Source organism: Cebus imitator, unplaced genomic scaffold, assembly GCF_001604975.1.
Source record: "Cebus imitator isolate Cc_AM_T3 unplaced genomic scaffold, Cebus_imitator-1.0 Scaffold227, whole genome shotgun sequence".
NCBI classification, from domain to species: domain Eukaryota; kingdom Metazoa; phylum Chordata; class Mammalia; order Primates; family Cebidae; genus Cebus; species Cebus imitator.
The window spans coordinates 1724860-1743800 of NW_016107542.1; the positions used below are offsets into that span (position 1 = coordinate 1724860).

An 18941-nucleotide genomic window follows, 5' to 3' on the forward strand; every position below is an offset into this window, starting at 1 on the left:
AAAAAAAAAAAAAAAAATACATATAGGCTGGTTTGGTTAAAGCAAAGTTCACTTGAACACACAGGAGTGAGAAATTGTTTAGAGAATCTTTATACAAATCTTTACTGAATAAGATGACAGATATAGAAAGAAATTTTTTTCTATATATATAAGGAAAATCTAGAAATTCTCTAACATGGGTAAAAGTATAGTAGTCAAAGGAAAATGAATATTAAGTGCTTTCATCATTCCAAGAAATGCTGAAGAACACATCTGGCACATGCTACGTTAATAAGAAAAGAACCTACCCTTGGTTGTTAATAATCTAGTACCCTTGACAAACACTCAGATTTTCTCTAGCAATTCTTATTTCTGGAGTGGGGGAAAATATCTGTTAATGCTATAAGACTTCTTAGCGCATACCGCATTGTCAGCAGTCAGGAGGACTGCCCAGGAAATCCAAAGGATCATTTTTTACCCCTAAGTAGATCACAAATATCCCTGGAATAAAGCTAATTGAATTCTAAATAGACTCTTCTTTCAAAAGGAGAAGCACTCAAGAAAACTCTTACTATAATCCATTATCCCATCCTCTATTTACCAGGTGAGCTGTAGTACATTAATATGCTGGCATGGAGACAGCTCACCTTCCGGTCAATGAAGCCAACCTCTGATATGGCAGACTCAGAATGAGAGTAGGAGCAGGGTTAGAAAACACCAAAAGAAACCCTAATTAACCACAAAAGTGAAACAAACAAAACTGGAGCCTCAATGATCCATGGAAAGAACACCTAAGGTGCTTTATTAAACATTTCCAGAAATTATTTTTAATAGAAATATATACTTGTGATATAAAATGCAAAAGATAAAAAAGGTCTGTTGAAAAATGGAGTCTCTCTCCTCTAACTCTCCCAGTCACCCAGTTTCCTTCACAAAGGCAACCACTGTGAACATTTTCTTGTTCTTCCTTCTGGATACACACACACACACACACACACACATATTTTTTTCCTTCAAAAAACATTTATTGTCAGCAATAATGATAAATTAAATGGATAATGCAACAAGACAAGGTAACTACAGGGAAGGACAGCTTAAAATGGATACATTCTGGTTTCCTTAAAAAAACAAACAAAACCCCCAGTAACAACAAACTAGTTTTTAATACCTGTATACACACATACACACTTTTCACTCAAGTGAAAATATACATATTTTTCTGCATTTGCTTTTTCCTTTAACTTTAAATCTCGAAGTGATCCATTTTAGTATGTTTATAGAGTTGCCTACTCTTTTTGATGGCTGTATAGTATTCTACAGCCATCTCCCTATTAGATAAAGAAATTATAACCAATCTTTTGCATTAAAAATAATAATGCAACAAATTCCCTTGTACACTTGCCTTCCTACCCATATGTAAGTATTTTTGTAGGACAAATACCTAGAAGTGGAATTGCTGTATCAAAGGATTCATATTAAGATAGGCTTAATAAATAGAGAATAAAATTTATTCCCACTTTTCTGCATTCCTCATCTCTCCACTCTGAGACAAGAAAGAAGAAAAATGAATTTGTTAGTGCTAAAAGATATGCTCAAAAGAATTAGTGTTAAGTTCATCTCTCCTTTAGGAATAAGCTTGATTATTTTATTTTAGCAAGTTGTCTGGCAAAACCAAGCATGTGTTCATACTACATTTGAAAAGACTTACCTCACAGTGCTCTCGATAAAGACTCTGCAGTGACTTGATATCCTCAAAGGTAGTACCATCTGGCAAAGAAGAGATTTCAACTTCTCCAAACTCTGGAAGTGCTCGAGATGCATCTGTTACCATGACAACAGAACAGAAAAATGCTATTGTGGATGGTGCCAATTACAGATTAATGAGGAAAAATTTAAGAAGACCAAAAAGAAAAACAAATTTTAATGGTCAGAGGTCCAGAGAGCAAGGACTTTTTATATTAATATTTTACAAGCAAAATGTAGCACAATCATCAGCACAAAATATAAAAATAGAGCGAACACTCTTAAGAATTTTCTAGAAACAAAATTTGCACTACAATTATACGCAAATAGCATACTGCATATCACAGTGTCTCTCAACGCAAGGCCCCCATTAAATGAAAAATATCTCAAGCTTGCTAGTACCTATTTTAAATATTTTTATTATGTTACTTCATTACTAAAAAAATCTAGCTTTAAACCCATTATGTTCATAACTGTTATAGAGTCATAAACCAAAAGAACTACAAAGTAAATAGAAAGAAAACTACAAAAATAACATAAAACTTAATAACATTAATTTGATGTGATGGATGATGCTCCTGTCCTGTAACTAACTTATCTCTTGCAAAAGGATCAGTATTGACTGCTGCAGCACAGGATCTTTTGGGTCTGGCAGGTCTATAACAACATGTGCTTTATGCTGGCTGCTTCTTCCATTACTTGTCTATGTACAAATGAATATGAAACTTTCCTCCACACAGAATACAGGGACATGATTTAGGCTTCCCTGGAGAGAGAGGCGTAATTTACATAGTAAGTCTCTCTCTGTTCTTTTCTTATTAGCTCTGGACAATTAATGTAAGACATTTTGGTGCCTGTCTTATCATAAATCCAGGTACAAATATAGACACTAAAATTGGAGAACAGTAGTTCTAGTTCTAGTTTTCTAGGTAATCCACAATATGCTTAGTTTTTAAGATGATAATTGAAATGAAATCACAAAATAAGATTCCTGTTGAATGACCAAGGGTACACAAAAAATAACCCGAGGACTTCAGTCTGAGAAATGCTGCTATGATGTTTTCAACTTTAGTAACTATTCCAACCTGAGAGTCTATTTTAGTTGTCTTTCTCAGAAAGTGCACATAAACACATATACACACACACAGACACATACACACAGTCACTCTCTGATAGCTTCTACTTATCTTGATCTGTTATATGGAAAATATGCTTGTTCATCTCTAGAAGAGTTGTCAATTAAATTAAAGTGCCATTTTTGTTTTGCCCCTTTGGCTATGGCAAAAATATGCGAGTTCCTTTTCCTAACTCTTTCAATAACAAGAAACATGTAAACCATCTATAAATCATAAAAATAGAAAATGCTGTGATTAATTTAAAAGCAGAAATTACTTTTTAAAAGTTTACAATAATTTTTTTTTTTCTAATCTGAGCCTGTGGGTATGTAACTTTATACATAGGAAATGAGAATTCCTTTTGGCACTTGAAGTTACTACTGAAAGTAAAAAGCATAATTTTGACAATAAAAGCTGATTAATACAAATTGCGGAAAACAATTTCATAGCAATGAGTCTAATTCATATGCATAAAAGTCCTATATAGCTCAATATTCTTAAAAATAATCTCTAATAAACATGAAAGGCAAAGAGAAACTAGGACTATTATACATATGATGTGCATAATTTTGGCACCAAAAAAAAATCTTTCTATGTCATTGACATCTATAATAGACATTGCACTTGGAGAAAAGACTACCATTGTTCTCTTTTCAAAATCCTAGTAGCAACTAATATGCATTACACCTTAACATACCTAAAAACTGTTGATGATGTTGGCTTTGGGCAATTACAGTTTGCTCAACAGATGTGCCTGTCTGTTGACCACTTCCTGTGAAACCATCTGCAACCCCATCCACTTTCTGCATAGGCTTGTACCTAAAAATATTAGATGGAAAAAAACAAATAAACCAAATTATTCCTTGCTTTTTTGTACTACCCGAAACTCCCAAAGCATTCAATTTTATTCTATATTCTTTAATATCTCATGATGGTTGTAGGATTTTTTTCCTTGATAGTTTCATAAAGTTAGGATGCAGATTTTTTTTCAATCATTAAAAGAAAGAAGGGGTTGAAGGGGTGCATGAAGGGGGCCCATTTATGGAAATCCAGAAATTTACCTAAGAATGAAAGAATTATAAGGTATTTCTTTGGACAGCAGCAGCGAAGATGTCCGTGATTAAGTTTTAATACACAGCTTGAAAGTAACTTTTAATGGCCAATGGATATATTACAACTTTTATCTGAACAATGATCTAGGAGCTCAGGCCTGAGAAATGTTGATGAATGGCTTTCAATCAGTCAATATCTCAAAAACGTGATCAGTCTACAAATCCTATTGTGTTGTTTTTCATATCTCCTAAAACCTTTGGTGCATCTCAACACATTTATCTCCATGACACTTATCAACATCCTCAAATACAAAGGCCATAAGCATCAGTTTGTAGCAAAATATAGCCAAGAATGGAGTTTATCAAATTAAAATAAAGAATCAAAGTCAGCTAAAGTTATGTATCGTTAGGTCCTAGTCATACAAACTCATGTACTTTCCATACAGCTAAAATAGAAAAAATGTGCTTCAGTGGCATGGGGAAGAAGATACATGGCTTGGAAAAGAAATATCACATCAAAAAAAAAAAAAAAAAAAGCCTAGCAAATTCTCCTAGAAAAAGCAAAAACAAAATAAGCAAGCAGCAAGTATAATTTCTTCTTTTTCTCTGATTCCACTTATTTTTCTTTATTTTAGAAATTTGGAAATAACAGAAAAGCATAAGAAAAAAATTAAAATCTATAGTAAACTTACTATCTAGAAATAACAGTCACATTATGCTGTCCTTCCATTCTTTTTTCCCCTATTTCTAATCATGTTTATAAACAAAATAAATTAATATTCTCACCATCCAGATACTTGACGCTATATTGACACTATAATTCAACTGCATCGTTAATATGAAGTTACTATGAATAACAATGCCCCTAAAATGTGAACAGGACATACTCAAAGGTGCCTGCATGCTGACAACAGACATAAAATGACTGAAGCTGGTAGAACATCAAACAAACTAATGCTGAGATTGCCTTAGGAAATGAATCAATTTTGGATGTTATCAGTTACAACTTAGATAAATGAAATTTTCAAGAAAATTGCCAAATCTCTCATAATGACATTTATATTTATTTCTTATGTGACAGTATCTTACAAATACATACAAAAAACAAAAATAAAGTCAGAGAGTGAAGAGACTGGAAAATGGTACAGCACTCTTCATCCTTATGATTATAATTTTAGTGATGACTCCTCATTACCAAAATATTGACTGCTGTTTTCTAACAAGAGAAAAGAACTCAGGACTAATCTTTTATTTAATGGAAAAACCTTCTGGGAGGTACTTTTCAACTGGGGCCATATCCAAAGATAATAGAAGAGTTAGTGTTGTCATGTGCTATAAGTCTTGTTTATAAAAAATTTTATGATTTTCTGATTTTTTTCCTCCTTAAAGAATCAACTTAGAGAAGCAAAGAAACTTCATGAGGCAAGTACTTTGTGTACATGCATGGGAGAGCAGTTGCTAACCATTCTGTTGTAGTAGACTTGAATGATTTTAACTTTATTTTGTTAAGGGAAATTTCTTGTCCTTATTGATCGATTCCAAGTTTCAGTTGATTTTAGCTTCCCTTTTTCAGCTATGGAATTGTATCTCATTAATAAAATAGCCTAAAATTGTTTAACCACGTTTCTTCATTTAAGTTAACAGAGTTTGGGACTCACAGAGCTTAAACAAAAGTGTTTAAAGGAATTTGAGTTATTAATATTTTCCCTGGAGAAGGAAAAAATGAAAATAATTCCAATATACTTCAATTACATTAACTTTTAATACAGGATTATAAAGTTATTATGAGACTTTGCCAGCTATGCTTTGTCACATTTCTTTGTCCTACAGATTATTTAACATACTACAGATGTTTAACAGGCACAAATATCAAGGGCAAGTGGAATTTAACCATAAAAGAAAATGATTTATATTTCACTTAGACTGTAAGTTTTCAAAAGACAGATGTTACATCACAATCTAACTGCACACAATGCTTCGAAGCCTATAGCCTACAAGCAAAATTGTCTGCTTCCTTAGGAAGATGGAGACAGCTGTTAGTATTGCAAATGGAAGCTCCTAATGGAAGGAGAGATTTTGTTTTTAATAAGAAATCAAAATCATGATGCATTATAATTAATGTATGATTATAGTTCATGATGCTGAGTGGGAAACACTAATTAGAAGTAAACTATATTATGTGGGAGGTGAAAAATGCATCAAGATCAACTTTTAGAGGAAAAAAGGAGGTAAGCTGGTAAATTCTGGAGAGCTTCCAGGTAGTGCTAACTTTTGCTTTTCCAGCTTGAAGTAATGAATCATGTTGTGATATATCCACAATGTACTGTCTGGCAATGGATTGGAACTTAGAAAAAAAATCCCCAGAAATCAGAAATACTGGACTGAGAAAGCCTAGATTCTCATTTTTCTGGTAGCCTAACTAAGGAAAATATCCTATCCCTCCCCTCACCTCAGAAGTTTGTGTCTTCCCAAAGAAGGAGGAAGTTTAACAGAAGTCAAGAACAATCACATTAAAAATAGGCTAAACAAATATGGGAAGCAACTGATTCTTCTTGGAAGCAGTGGTTGTAGATTATCATCACTGGTTTTAAAATCTAAGTGCATATCAATATCTGGGTAGCTTTTCAAAAACTTCAGATGCATAGGCTCACCCTGGATCCACCCCCAAAATATTTGGGAATGGGGCTTAGGAACTGGTTATTCTAACACATTTCTGAGATATTTCTTAAGTATCTAGTACAGCCCTACTCCACAGGAGCCTCTTGGTCCCAAATAGATTCCTTTAGCTCAATGTTATAGATATACATCAATTAATATTCGAAAAACGTCATTTTAGACAAAATAAGTCATCAATTCGTATATTTTCCAACAAACTATATTTGGAATGTACAATAAATACATTTACATGAATGAATGTTTAAGGTAACATGTTTGATTTTATCATATCATCATCAATACATATCAAATCCATTTAAAAAATATTTATTGAGCACATACTATATGATGGGTAGGCTGCTATAGGCACATGGTTTTTAAAAGGCTGGGTATAAATATAATATTTCCAAGATGCCTTTTATATTTTATTGGCTTACATAATAATTCTATATTATGTTAATCTGTTGAATTTTAACTGATATTTTAGCACTAAAACATGACTTGTAGATTTTCTGACTCTCTACACTCTTCATAAAATAATCACCATAAACTTTATCAAATCTACCATATTTGGAGAATAATAAATAAAAAACCCAAGAAAGCTTTCTATTGAAAAAAAGCCAAACAAAAAATGCTTTCTGTTGAATCCTTTAAAAATACTAAACTTGGGCAGGGCGCGGTGGCTCACAACTGTAATCCCAGCACTCTGGGAGGCCGAGGCGGGTGGATCACGAGGTCAAGAGATCGAGACCATCCTGGTCAACATGGTGAAACCCCGTCTCTACTAAAAATACAAAAAATTAGCTGGGCATGGTGGCGCATGCCTGTAATCCCAGCTACTCAGGAGGCTGAGACAGGAGAATTGCCTGAACCCCGGAGGCGGAGGTTGCAGTGAGCTGAGATCGCGCCATTGCACTCCAGCCTGGGTAACAAGAGCGAAACTTCGTCTCAAAAAAAAAATACTAAATTTATTAATATTTAAGAGTATTTCCTCCCTTTACTTCCATTTACTTTGCAAATTAATTACGTTCAGATTTGGTTTTCCCAGGGTAAACTCTTAGTACTCTTGCATTGTGTATGCTCTGAGAAAGACCTATGCTTCATCAAATAAAGGAACAGCTCTTGGTTTCAAAATTAGTAAGAGGCAAATGATAATTTTAACAGCTTGCAACTCCATGGGCAATCAGTGCTAAAGTTGTTAATGATTAAGAAATAAAAGAAACTCTAACGCTCTAATAGCTGACTGTATGCATAAAACCTGTCACTAACACAGAAAACTTAGTAAATAATTAGGAATCTTCCCCCATGGAGTTAGTCATAGCTGCTATTTAGGACGTGGACAGTTGTAACTCTACTGTAAAAGTAATGTTCTGTCAATCCCACACATATGGGCACTAAAACAGTCCAATGGAAGGCAAAGAATGGTATATATTTACCATTACATTCAACTGACAGCACCAGGTGGAAGGATTTTCAACAGATTAAATGAAACATTTGGAAAATCCTTTCAAGGTGGCTGATAAAAATGCACATGCAAAACACAAAATATAAACTGTATAGGCAAAAAGTCATCATTATGTTTGTAACTTCAGAAAGTATATAATCATTTTATTTGCATGAATAAATTGAAATACTGAGCTCAGAACAAGGGCAGGAGGCTCGAATTTTCTACTGAAATTTTGTAATCTTCTTTGGAAAAAACTGTCCCACAAAGTCTTTAGATGACTTGATGTCTGAAATGAACCAAGTGGTATACACACTAATGGATCAGAAGAAAATAGTAAATATGAAGAGTTCCATTCTTTTAGAATAGTAACTACCTTTGAAGTCACACTGAATATATTGATAATACATTTAAATTATTTTTATCATCAACCCTATTGGTTAATGATAGGTATTCCATCTCTTCAATTCTTGTTAGTGGCTCTGTGAGTATTTGTCTCTTCATTAGCTTTACATCTATAATTGGGCAAGAAGAAGTGGAAAAAATTAAATTGAAATGGGGTATATGTTAACTGCAGCAGGTAAAGGAGGAGGTCGAAGCTGCTGGTGAAAATCGGAGTTATGGGTCATTCACTCATTTAACAAATATTTAGAGAGCACTGACAATGTGCTTAGAGCTCTCCCAGGTGCTGAGGATGCAGTGCTGAAAGAGATAGACATGATTCTCTGATCTCATGAATTTCTGCATTGAGTCCTCTAAGCATACGTGGTTTATGGTTAGCTAAATAGAACTGATATATTCTTGCTACAAGTATGCATGACACTTCTTTTATCTACGGTTGGCCCCTTCTCTTATCCTTTCCCACCTTCTTTATTTAGAGAATGACAATCTGGCTCCATTGGATGCCAAAAGATAAACGACAACAACAACAACAGCAACAAAAGGCATCTGAGGCTTGCTCTAAGAAAAAAAAATTAGTGAGCTTCTTGAATACAGCAAAATTAAGGGTCCCTCAGTTTCCTTATCAGTAAATAACAATATAATTGCCAAATGAGATTTTGCATGTAATATGTTTACTGAAAAACATTTTAAATGTTCAATAAATACTACTCATGAGAGCAAGTGGTGACTGTTATTATTAACAAACTTTACATGAATTACTACAGTTTGGTAGTTATTGAGTTGTGATCATTTATGTTTCTCCTCTTTTCAATGGGAAAGGTGATCATTAAATCAGGGACTAGTGCAGTGGCATAGTGAACATTAAATATCTTAATGCCAACATTCCTTAGTTGTCTCCAAAAGCCAAATATGCAGGCACAATTATTTTCTCACTAAAGACTCCTGCCTCCCTCAGCTGCTTCAGATCTATTTACCAGCTCTAGGTGCTTAACTCTGTAATGATCCCAGGGAATTAATGTGTAGGAAAGGAATCATAAACTATTAACATCAATCAAAGTTAGAAACTACTAGCCTAGAGGTATAGAGAAATGGAAGCCCAACCTGACCAATTGCTAGGCTTCCTTCTCCTCCAAAACACTAAATATTCCTTAAGAAAGATATTTTTCTTTAGTGCTTACTGCATAATAATGATCCCAATAATAATTATCTAACACTTGAACATTTCCAGTTATTGTAAAACCTTTCAGATAGTTTATTTCACTTGAACTTTAAAATCATCTGTGAAATAGTCTATTAAGAATTTCTATTTTGTAGATGAAGAAACTGAGACCCAGTGAGGTTAAGTCATACACTCTGTAGAAGTGCCCATGTAGCCTGTACTCAAAGCCCATTTTCCAATTCTAAATACAGGGTTCGTTTAACTAGTCTATGAACTCTATATAAAGAAAGGCCATCTAATGATAAAAGTTCTTAAAATTCCTTTCTCACTCCTAAAAGAACGCGCATGCTTTTACATCTATCTATAGCCAAAGCAAAAGTAGCTTTGCTGTACCACGTTTCCAAATGACCTCTTCTTAGTGATATTCTTATTTCACATTCTGTGAAAGAAAGGTTTACAGAATTCTTCTTAGTAATATTCTTATTTCACATTCTGTGAAAGAAAGGTTCATTCTTTCAAATAATTTAATTGCTGTGAAGAGACCACGCAAAGAGGCAGGAGGTGGCACATTTCCTCAGTTACTTGAAACACAATCATTAAAATGTGATTTCTCCCTTTATTTCAGATGCAAATATTTTGGGGTGTGTGTGTGTGGGGGTGTGTGTGTGTGTGTGTGTGTCTCTGCTTGGGTTATCTTACCTCTTTGAGGGTGGAATTCTCCTGAGAATAAAGACAAGAGTTCTAATCCTGTTTGCTATATGACTGTGAATAAGTTATTTAACCTTATGGACTTCAGGTTTCTCATCAAGAAGATGAGGTGGACTAGGTAATCTTTCTTCCATTTCTAACATTCTATGATTCTGTGTTATATCTTCTAGATGTAATTGACAGATTCTGCATGCAAATAACAATTGATAAGTATTTGTTGAAGAAATGGTAAATGGTTATTTAATATTTTGAGAATGGCTACTGGGATTAAACACAGCCAAGCACATTATCAAAAGCATTTGGCTTTTACTACTGGAATCTGGAAAAATACCTAAAATCCACGTGCCAACACTTTCTACATACTTCTTTTTTTTTTTGAGACGGAGTTTTGCTGTTGTTGCCCAGGCTGGAGTGCAATGGCACCATCTCGGCTCACCGCAACCTCCGCCTCCTGGGTTCAAGCAATTCTCCGGCCTCAGCCTCCCGAGTAGCTGGGACTACAGGCATGCACCATCATGCCCAGCTAATTTTTGTATTTTTAGTAGAGACGAGGTTTCACCTTGTTGACAAGGATGGTCTCGATCTCTTGACCTCGTGATCCACCTGCCTCGGCCTCCCAAAGTGTTGGGATTACAGGCTTGAGCCACTGCGCCCGGCCTTCTACATACTTCTTTTATGTATTGAAACTAAACCGCAGCAAACATTTTTACTTAGTTTGGAGAGATGGAAATTACTGATCTCCTTTTTGCTCTATAATAACCTTATTTATTATCCAAATTAGGGTAAATAAATTAGTCCACGAGTGAATTTTGTCAAAAACTGAAGACTACCTCATATCAGTGCAAAAACATTATTTTCATATGAAGTATTTTCAATAGAAGGTTTTCCGTCTCCTTAACCATGATATTTTACCTCTCCTTGATTGCCTATAATGCCATAAACATGCAAAGCAGTTACTACATTGTGTTAGACTACATTTTAGTCACTAGAGTGATATTTGAAGTATTTACTGGAGTACGTAGGTCCATGTGCCCCTCCATTGAGTGTCCACAAACTGCTGTATTGAGTAACTTTAAAGTAAATAGAAGACGCTGTCTACTTTTATTTCTTCCTGCCAGCTGTCATAGTTCATAACTGCCTGTGAATCAAGGGGGCTCCAATCTCCTTTATTTTAGGTAAAATGGTTTGAGAATGGCTTTATCTTTTCAACTAAGTGAAACTGTAGGCTCTGTGACAACTGCTTTCCAATCAGAAGTTGTTTACATTTATGTTCAGACTCATGACTATGTTCCATACAGTGGTATTGCTGGGAATCGGGTTCATAGATAAATGGAGATTTCCTCTACCACCTTATCAAACCTTCAAGTGACACTTTATATAAAAAAGCTCAAGAAATTGTGAGCTATATAAAAACAATACTCATTATTATCACTTGAGTATAATTCCAAATTCATGAGAATAATGTAAAAATTGAGCTCTAAAACTTAAATTTAAAGAACAAAATAATCACTGTATACACTTGCATTTCTTCACTATAAGAACATATAAAACATAAATTTACATTATAAAAGATAAGCACACATGGATGCATTCAATAAACTTTGAAGTACTCAAATAATGTGAATATTTTGAAATATCTGTTATTTTATACTTAAAACATTTCACATGTCATTTGTATTTTTACAAGAGACTGGCAATCCCTTTATATAAATTTTACTACAGTCAGTAGAATCATTTGAATTCTGAAATCATTCCAAAAAGTTAAGCCATAAATTAAATTATTAAAAAGTTATTTTTCCATTGTTTTCAACAAATACTCTTAAATTAGACTATGTCCACACCCATGAAAAGAAACTCCTTCTCTCCTGTCTAAATGATTCTGTACAATAGGGTAACTGGTTTCAGTTAAGGCTTATCAATGTTGCCAGTGGACAGATTCCTTCAGAGAGACAACAGAAGACCCCTGCTGCCCTAAAGAGAGGCCCATGCAATTGGCAACACTAACGCTGCAATCAGCAAGACACCATTTCAAGAACTGTCTATAATCCTAAACATGCATCATTTTTAAAAAAAAAAACCAACAAATTAAAGGAAGTTTCAGTATTTCTTTGGTTCTTTCATATTCTTACTTCATAAGAAATAAGAATTAAACCTAATTTATTAATACTACTGAGATTTTTGTATCATTTCTTAAATACTTCCATCTTTTATCTGTTTCCAAACTCAAGTACCACTGTACTGAGAATGCTGGGGTTTTTATGGCTTACTAATCTTTATAGAATATGTTTCATGAGAAGACCACAGAAAGTCCTGGGCCTTGCTTATGTAACTCAGGTTTTTTATAAAGAATGTTCCTTGAAGGCTTCTAATTCTATGAAAGCTTGCTAGAATTCCTTGCAGTTAAATCACAGGAAACTCCTTGCAGTCAAATCATAGGCTTCAACTGTATTCGGTACAGTTTATTAAGTTTTTGTTCATATTTAAGTTTGAGTATATGTTATTTATGAAGCAAACCTTCTTCTTCTTGATATCATCATCATCTCCACTATGCAGTGCTGCTATGCATTAGTGTAGAAATCACACCAGAAAGTAAAGGCTATCAGTGCTGCCATTAACAGATACAAAAAACAATCATAACTCAAAACAGTAACAACTTACTGCAATTCACACAAACGCTATCTCCAACTCTATAAGGTACTATTCTATAATTTATTTTATTTTATTTTCAGAGCCCCTCTTATTTCTCACTGGCTATACATCAAAAAATAAGAATCAGCAATTAAAAAAATAAGATTGAGAATCTGTATTAAAAAAATCTAAAATCTTTAAGATACCTTTTATATAATAGCCAATCTTGAACTGAGTCTTCAGTCTGGAACACTTACACTAGATATTATGACTGTGTTATAGAACCACTTAACAAGTATCCTTACCTCCAGTCTCTTTCCATTAAATATGTCTTGCCCAAAATCAAAAAGTCATCTCTCTAGAAAAAATCAAAGTTTCATTGTTTTGCTTCAAAGCCTTACATAGCTTCAAAGCTATGTTCTGCACAAAGAACAAACTTATCAGCTTTATATACAAGCAAATCCCTTAATATATGATCCAAACTACTTTTAAGATCTCATCTCCCACTAAACTACTCAACCACTCCTTGATTCTTCTTCCATAATACCAACCTAACTAAATAAATCATGGACCATTTACCAAAGACATCATGGACTTCAGCCCTAGGTGTATTTTCCATCTACTTCAATATTTCTCTTTTTTATGACTACTCTAAGTTCCTACTCAAATAGCACTTTTTCTAGAAACTTCCCAATCTCCCCTTCTACCAGAGTTTGCTGAAAATTCCTCTGTGTTGTGATAGTTCCTTGATCAAAGTTTTATTTTAGCACTTCCTAGACTGCATTCCATTTTTTTTCAATTCCCCATGTGCCTCCCATTCTAATTTCTAAACTCTTCACACATAGGAACTGTGTCTTATCTCTGCATGCAGGGCCTAACACACAGTACAGACTCAATCAATATTGGCTGACTAAGTAGTATAAAATTACTGTGTGATATATTCTTTTCTCTAACATTATCTTAGAGTTAATGCTCCTGACTGAACTAGCATGAATGAGGAGATTGGCCAAGGCAACTAATCACTACAGATCAATACATTGGGACCTATGCAGAGGCCTCCTTTCTCTATCTGATTCTGCATGCTCACTTGAAAAGAAAAATTATAATTGCCGTCATGGTTGAGCTATGCTGGCAAAGAGGAAAGGATTTTTTTTTAATTTACTCTAAATTGTGACGTAAGTCACATGGGACTAGAAGGCCCCTGGCTATGCAACTTTATTACAGGCTTGTGCAAAGCATTTAATGTCTCTGGAACTCATCTGAAAAACAGAGGCTCTTAATGCTTTGATGGCCACAAGGTTGTAAGGCCAGACTAGACTGACATATCTTTCAATTCTAAGATCTATGATTCTATTCATCCATCCATCCATCCAACCATCCATATGTCCACCCATCATCCATCATCCATCCATTCATTCAGGAATGCTTGAGATCTCTTAGAACTCTAATATCAGCAATTCTATATCTATGAAAGTTGGATTCAAAGCAAATGTAAGATGTCCCAAACATTCTGCAAGAATTCATACTGTGTCAAAAAGAATGACTGAGGGATGTGCAGAATAGCAAGTCAGAAGCTCATGAATACTGAAACAAATTTCTCCATGTGGTATTTGCTTGGGTATGCTCCATATGTTTTGTGTTTCATTTCCCTGTCTGAACAGTTTGGAATGTCACACTTAACTTAAAAGGGGCCAAATACGCTGACTGATAAGTAATTTTTTAAAATTTGGAAAACAGGCAGGATTATTGAAATTCTAAATCATATTTAAGAACTATCCATAGTGAAAGTATGCCAATAATAAGAACATTCTTTTGTACTTAGGCATTTGTTCAGAAAAAAGGAGACCCAAACAACTAAGAAATACATAGCTTGGACATATCAACGATAACTCCAAAGTCTACCTTTGTTTCTGTTGCATGGGTTGTTGTCTCATAGCCATATACTGCATGTCTTCTTGCAGACGATTAAGAGGGGAATCTGGCTTGACACGAATCCCATAGTAGTGGTACTTGGAGTTTCCTCTTCATTAGTGAACAATAAATATTAGAAACAAAAGTCAGTCAACCTAACATTAATGACATGGGATGTCAATTAAACTTTACACTTGGAAAAATTTCGTAAAAGCAGTATATTAATGTTACATATTTATGATATACCTGTTCTGAATACTTTTATGTTTTCATGGTGATAAAATTGGAAGAATCAAAATAAGATTCTAAATCAATCAGCTGAAGGACCTACTAAAAATATTTGTTTATAAACTTTCACTTAAATATTAGTCAAATAGTCCATTTGTTTCATACAAATTACACTTCATTTTCTAATTTCTATTTTAACTTTGAGAAGGGTAATGACAGGAAAAACGTTTTTGGCCAGTAAAAATTAGTTAATAGGATAACAGGCCAATAAAAATTAGTCAATGGAATACATGTTTATTGTAAAGTGTGTATAAAGAATAAAGAAAAAAATCTTAATTCCACTTTCCCGAATAAGTTCAACATTTTTCTTTTTATTTCAGTGATGATGAAGTAAGATAACTTTATTGTTTGTTATAAAATGTAGTAGTGAAGACTTATTTAATATTCTGAAACATAAAAACAAAGTAAGCCTTAAATATATTGATTTTAAAACACATTTTATTAGTTTCTGTTTTTATGGATTTGTATCAGCTTTGCAGGCTAAAAAAGATGTGTCACACAGACATGGGGAAATTTCTCTGTGAAAATGGCAAACTCCCACCTGGAATAAAAATGTCATAATTTCCCTATGTTCGCTATTAGAAATGATAAAGTTTTGCTCTGAATGGAATTTGCAAATTCTTGCAAAAATATCATTTTAAATATGTAAATTTTTGCAAGGAGAAAACAGTAGTTTTTCACAAGTCTATATATAGCAATACATCAGTGCTTTTTTCCAATTTTTTTTCCCATTTACAAAAAGAAATGCAAGAAGAGTGTGGATTAAATATTTTTTTACAAAAATAGAGCAGAATTGTACTTCCAAGATTTAAAAACATATTAAATGAACCTTATATATATTTGAAAAGACATTAAAATTATATTATATAAATAATACTGCTAGTTAAAAAAAAAAAAAAAAGCAGGGCATCCAAACACCTACATGCTTTCAGCACAGTAAAGCAGATAGAAGAACGTGATGCCCATAAAGAAAGGCCTTCCACCTGCAGAGGTTGTTTCTTGTCTCAAAATCCACTGCAGAACAGTGCAATAAGCAAAATCAAAAATACCACATACCCAATCTGTGGCATTGTTCTATACAAACTGGAGGAGAGTAGGGAGTAGAGGTAGGGTAGGAAGCAGGAGGCATTACTTACAAGACAAAACTACAGAGGAAAATGATGTCTCTCTTGATACCTCAAACAGATGGGGTGCCTAGTTTCTTTTTGGTTCCCTACAAATTAGCATTTTAGTTGGGTTGGGAGGGAGAGGTTCTTTTTATTTCACTGGGAATGGTTGGGGGAGAGAAACAAAAACAAAACAGTCCTTGCTGAGTTTCCTCCATGGTCTTCTTTACACAAACTTAATTTGGAGATGGGATCTAACAAAAGGTACCTATTTATTTGCCTTTGTTTAAAACAGTGATTTGATTTACTTTTTGTGTACTTAGGTCCAAACACTTTAGAAAGGATCTGTTTCTGGTTTTAGTGGTTTCACCAGATTATTTTATTAATGGACAATATTAATAACACTTCTACATATAGTTCGCTTTTCTTTAAAAAGGGTATTTGATTTAGTTTGCCTCATGATTTATCTTAATTTTCCTTCTGTTCCTTGGATTGGGAGTAGAATGTAAATGCTAAACAGTTTCTATGGTAGAAAGAATGTCTAGTACCTCACTCCTACCATTGTCAGTTTCTCTACATTAGAATTCTATCTTCATGACACTTCATTTGTTTAAACTTTCTCCACAGTACTTATTTTCCCCGTATTTTTCTAGGCTTTGCCTCACAAACCTAATTGCAAACACTACACACGATTAAAAAAAAATAGGAGACATAAATTGTTACATAGTGGGGAGTGGGAGGAACCCAGAACATCAGAAAGTAAAAGCTGCAGTATTGCAATATGTACTTACAGAGTATAGATTCTACGCATTCAAAAAACCAAACAACCCCAATTTTGTCCCTTTCTATTTTAAAGATGTGTTTCAAAGTTTGAATGGAGCCTCAAAATAGGACCCATTGAAGTCCCTTTCAGTAACAAAAGAAGCACAACAATACAGCTATTAGAATGTTGAATAAAGCCCAGAGTTTCAAAATATTGGCATGGCATGTGTAACTACAGAGCCATCAGCTAGGAGATAGTAGGTTAGGTCCCCAAATAATGATTTCTGTGGTTCTGGGGAAAAAAAAAAAAAAACTATAGAAACAAAAAGCTTTTCTCAAGGGAATGAAAGCTATTCCTTTAGTGTGAATAACAATCATATTCTTCACTTTAAAATATACTATCTTTTGAAGTATAGAAAGAAGGAAATATATTTATGAAAGAGCTAAACCTTCAACAATGTAAAATGTATAATCACTTAAAATGCAACAGGAAAGCAATAATTCATGCTTTGAATACAATATGGACCTTGTAAATCTCATAAAATTGACACAGTGAAGGGTTTAGGACATGCTATCCCAAAATATGGCACCTTGGCATTTGAGGAAATAACAGAAGTGGGCCACAGAAACTAGAAAAAAATTCTCCTCACTGCTTCTCCTCTGAAGCAGGCCATAAAACGTAGCTTACTTTCCCCTGGAAACAGGTCATGAGACTCTCATTCCAGAGGGGTCCTCCTATACCTTGTAGAAAAAAAATGTTTCTATTTTTGAAGACACAGAGATGCAGAAAAATCTGAACAAACAGGCCCTGCTGGGCTGGGAGTGGTGGCTCACACCTGGAATCTCAGTACTTTGGGAGGCCAAGGCAGGCGGATCACCTGAAGTCAGGAGTTTGAGACCAGTCTGGCCAACATGGTGAAACCCCATCTCTACTAAAAATACAAAAATTCACTGGGTGTGGTGGGGGGGCTTCTATAATCCGGGCTACTTAGAGGCTGAGGCAGGGGAATTGCTTGAATCTGGGAGGTGGAGTTTGCAGTGAGCCAGTATCGGGCCACTGCACTCCAACCTGGGTGACACAGCGAGACTCCATCTCAAACAAAACAAAACAAAACAAAACAAAAACAAAAACAAAACAGGCCTTGCTGACTTTCCCTCAGATTAGAACCATTACATCATACCCCTTTCTGTCCAATCATGTTTCTCCAGAACTATCTACTTCATCAGACTGCATAAAATACATACAGTTCTCTCTGTTTCTTTGGGTCTTCATTTCTGAAGGCTCCCTGTCATGTAAAACTTATATTAAACAAATTATATGCTTTTCTCTTGTTAATCTTTTGTTATAGGGGTCCTAGTCATGAGTTGTGTGATGAGTGAGAAAAAGATCAATCTTTTCTCCCCTGTAACACTTACTCCTTTTTTTGGTATATATTTTTAATAAAGTCAATTACTAAGGCTGTGTTTATTTTATTAAGATTGAAACTTTTTACTAGAATACTCTGAAGTTGTGCTTTATAGCTAATTAAGGATATATCACCTAATGTTATATAGTATAGTGTCTCTATTTTAACTTTTTATATGATTTCTATAAGATTCAGGAAATTAAAAACATTCATATCCTCTGTCCAGCTACTTATGATAATTTATAGAAATATGGAAAGACAAAAATGAAGCTCCACAGTTCTACGTATTCTTTTCATCGTATTTTGGTTACTGAAAACACTCATATTTATTTCCAAAGAAAGAAAAACCAGAAGCTTTTTCTTCATATTATTTCAGTTCAACTGAAGTATACAATCTTTTTACTTCCACACACATATGGTTTCACACTAAAAGCAGAAAAAAAAGTGGGAGCTAATAAGAGGTAAAATAGAACTAACATATCACTGAGGAATTTAAACAATATTTTGCAAGTTTACCAAAGGATTTTTTTTTTTTTGTTTTGTTTTGTTTTTTTTTTTTTTTTTTTTTTTTTTTTTTTTTTTT

At 34.0% G+C, this 18941-nt stretch overlaps 1 protein-coding gene across 14 annotated transcripts in view; it reads right to left on the bottom strand.

The window, feature by feature from the left end:
• RFX3 (regulatory factor X3) overlaps positions 1-18941 on the bottom strand; it is a 296327-nt gene that overhangs the window by 54625 nt on the left and 222761 nt on the right. For all 14 annotated transcript variants that reach the window (XM_037727298.1, XM_017496970.2, XM_037727308.1 and 11 more), the window contains 3 exons: positions 14788-14907; positions 3535-3656; positions 1688-1800 (listed from right to left, as the gene is read on the bottom strand). In XM_037727298.1, the coding sequence (XP_037583226.1) occupies positions 1688-1800; positions 3535-3656; positions 14788-14907 (355 nt within the window). The remainder of the gene's footprint in view (positions 1-1687; positions 1801-3534; positions 3657-14787; positions 14908-18941) is intronic.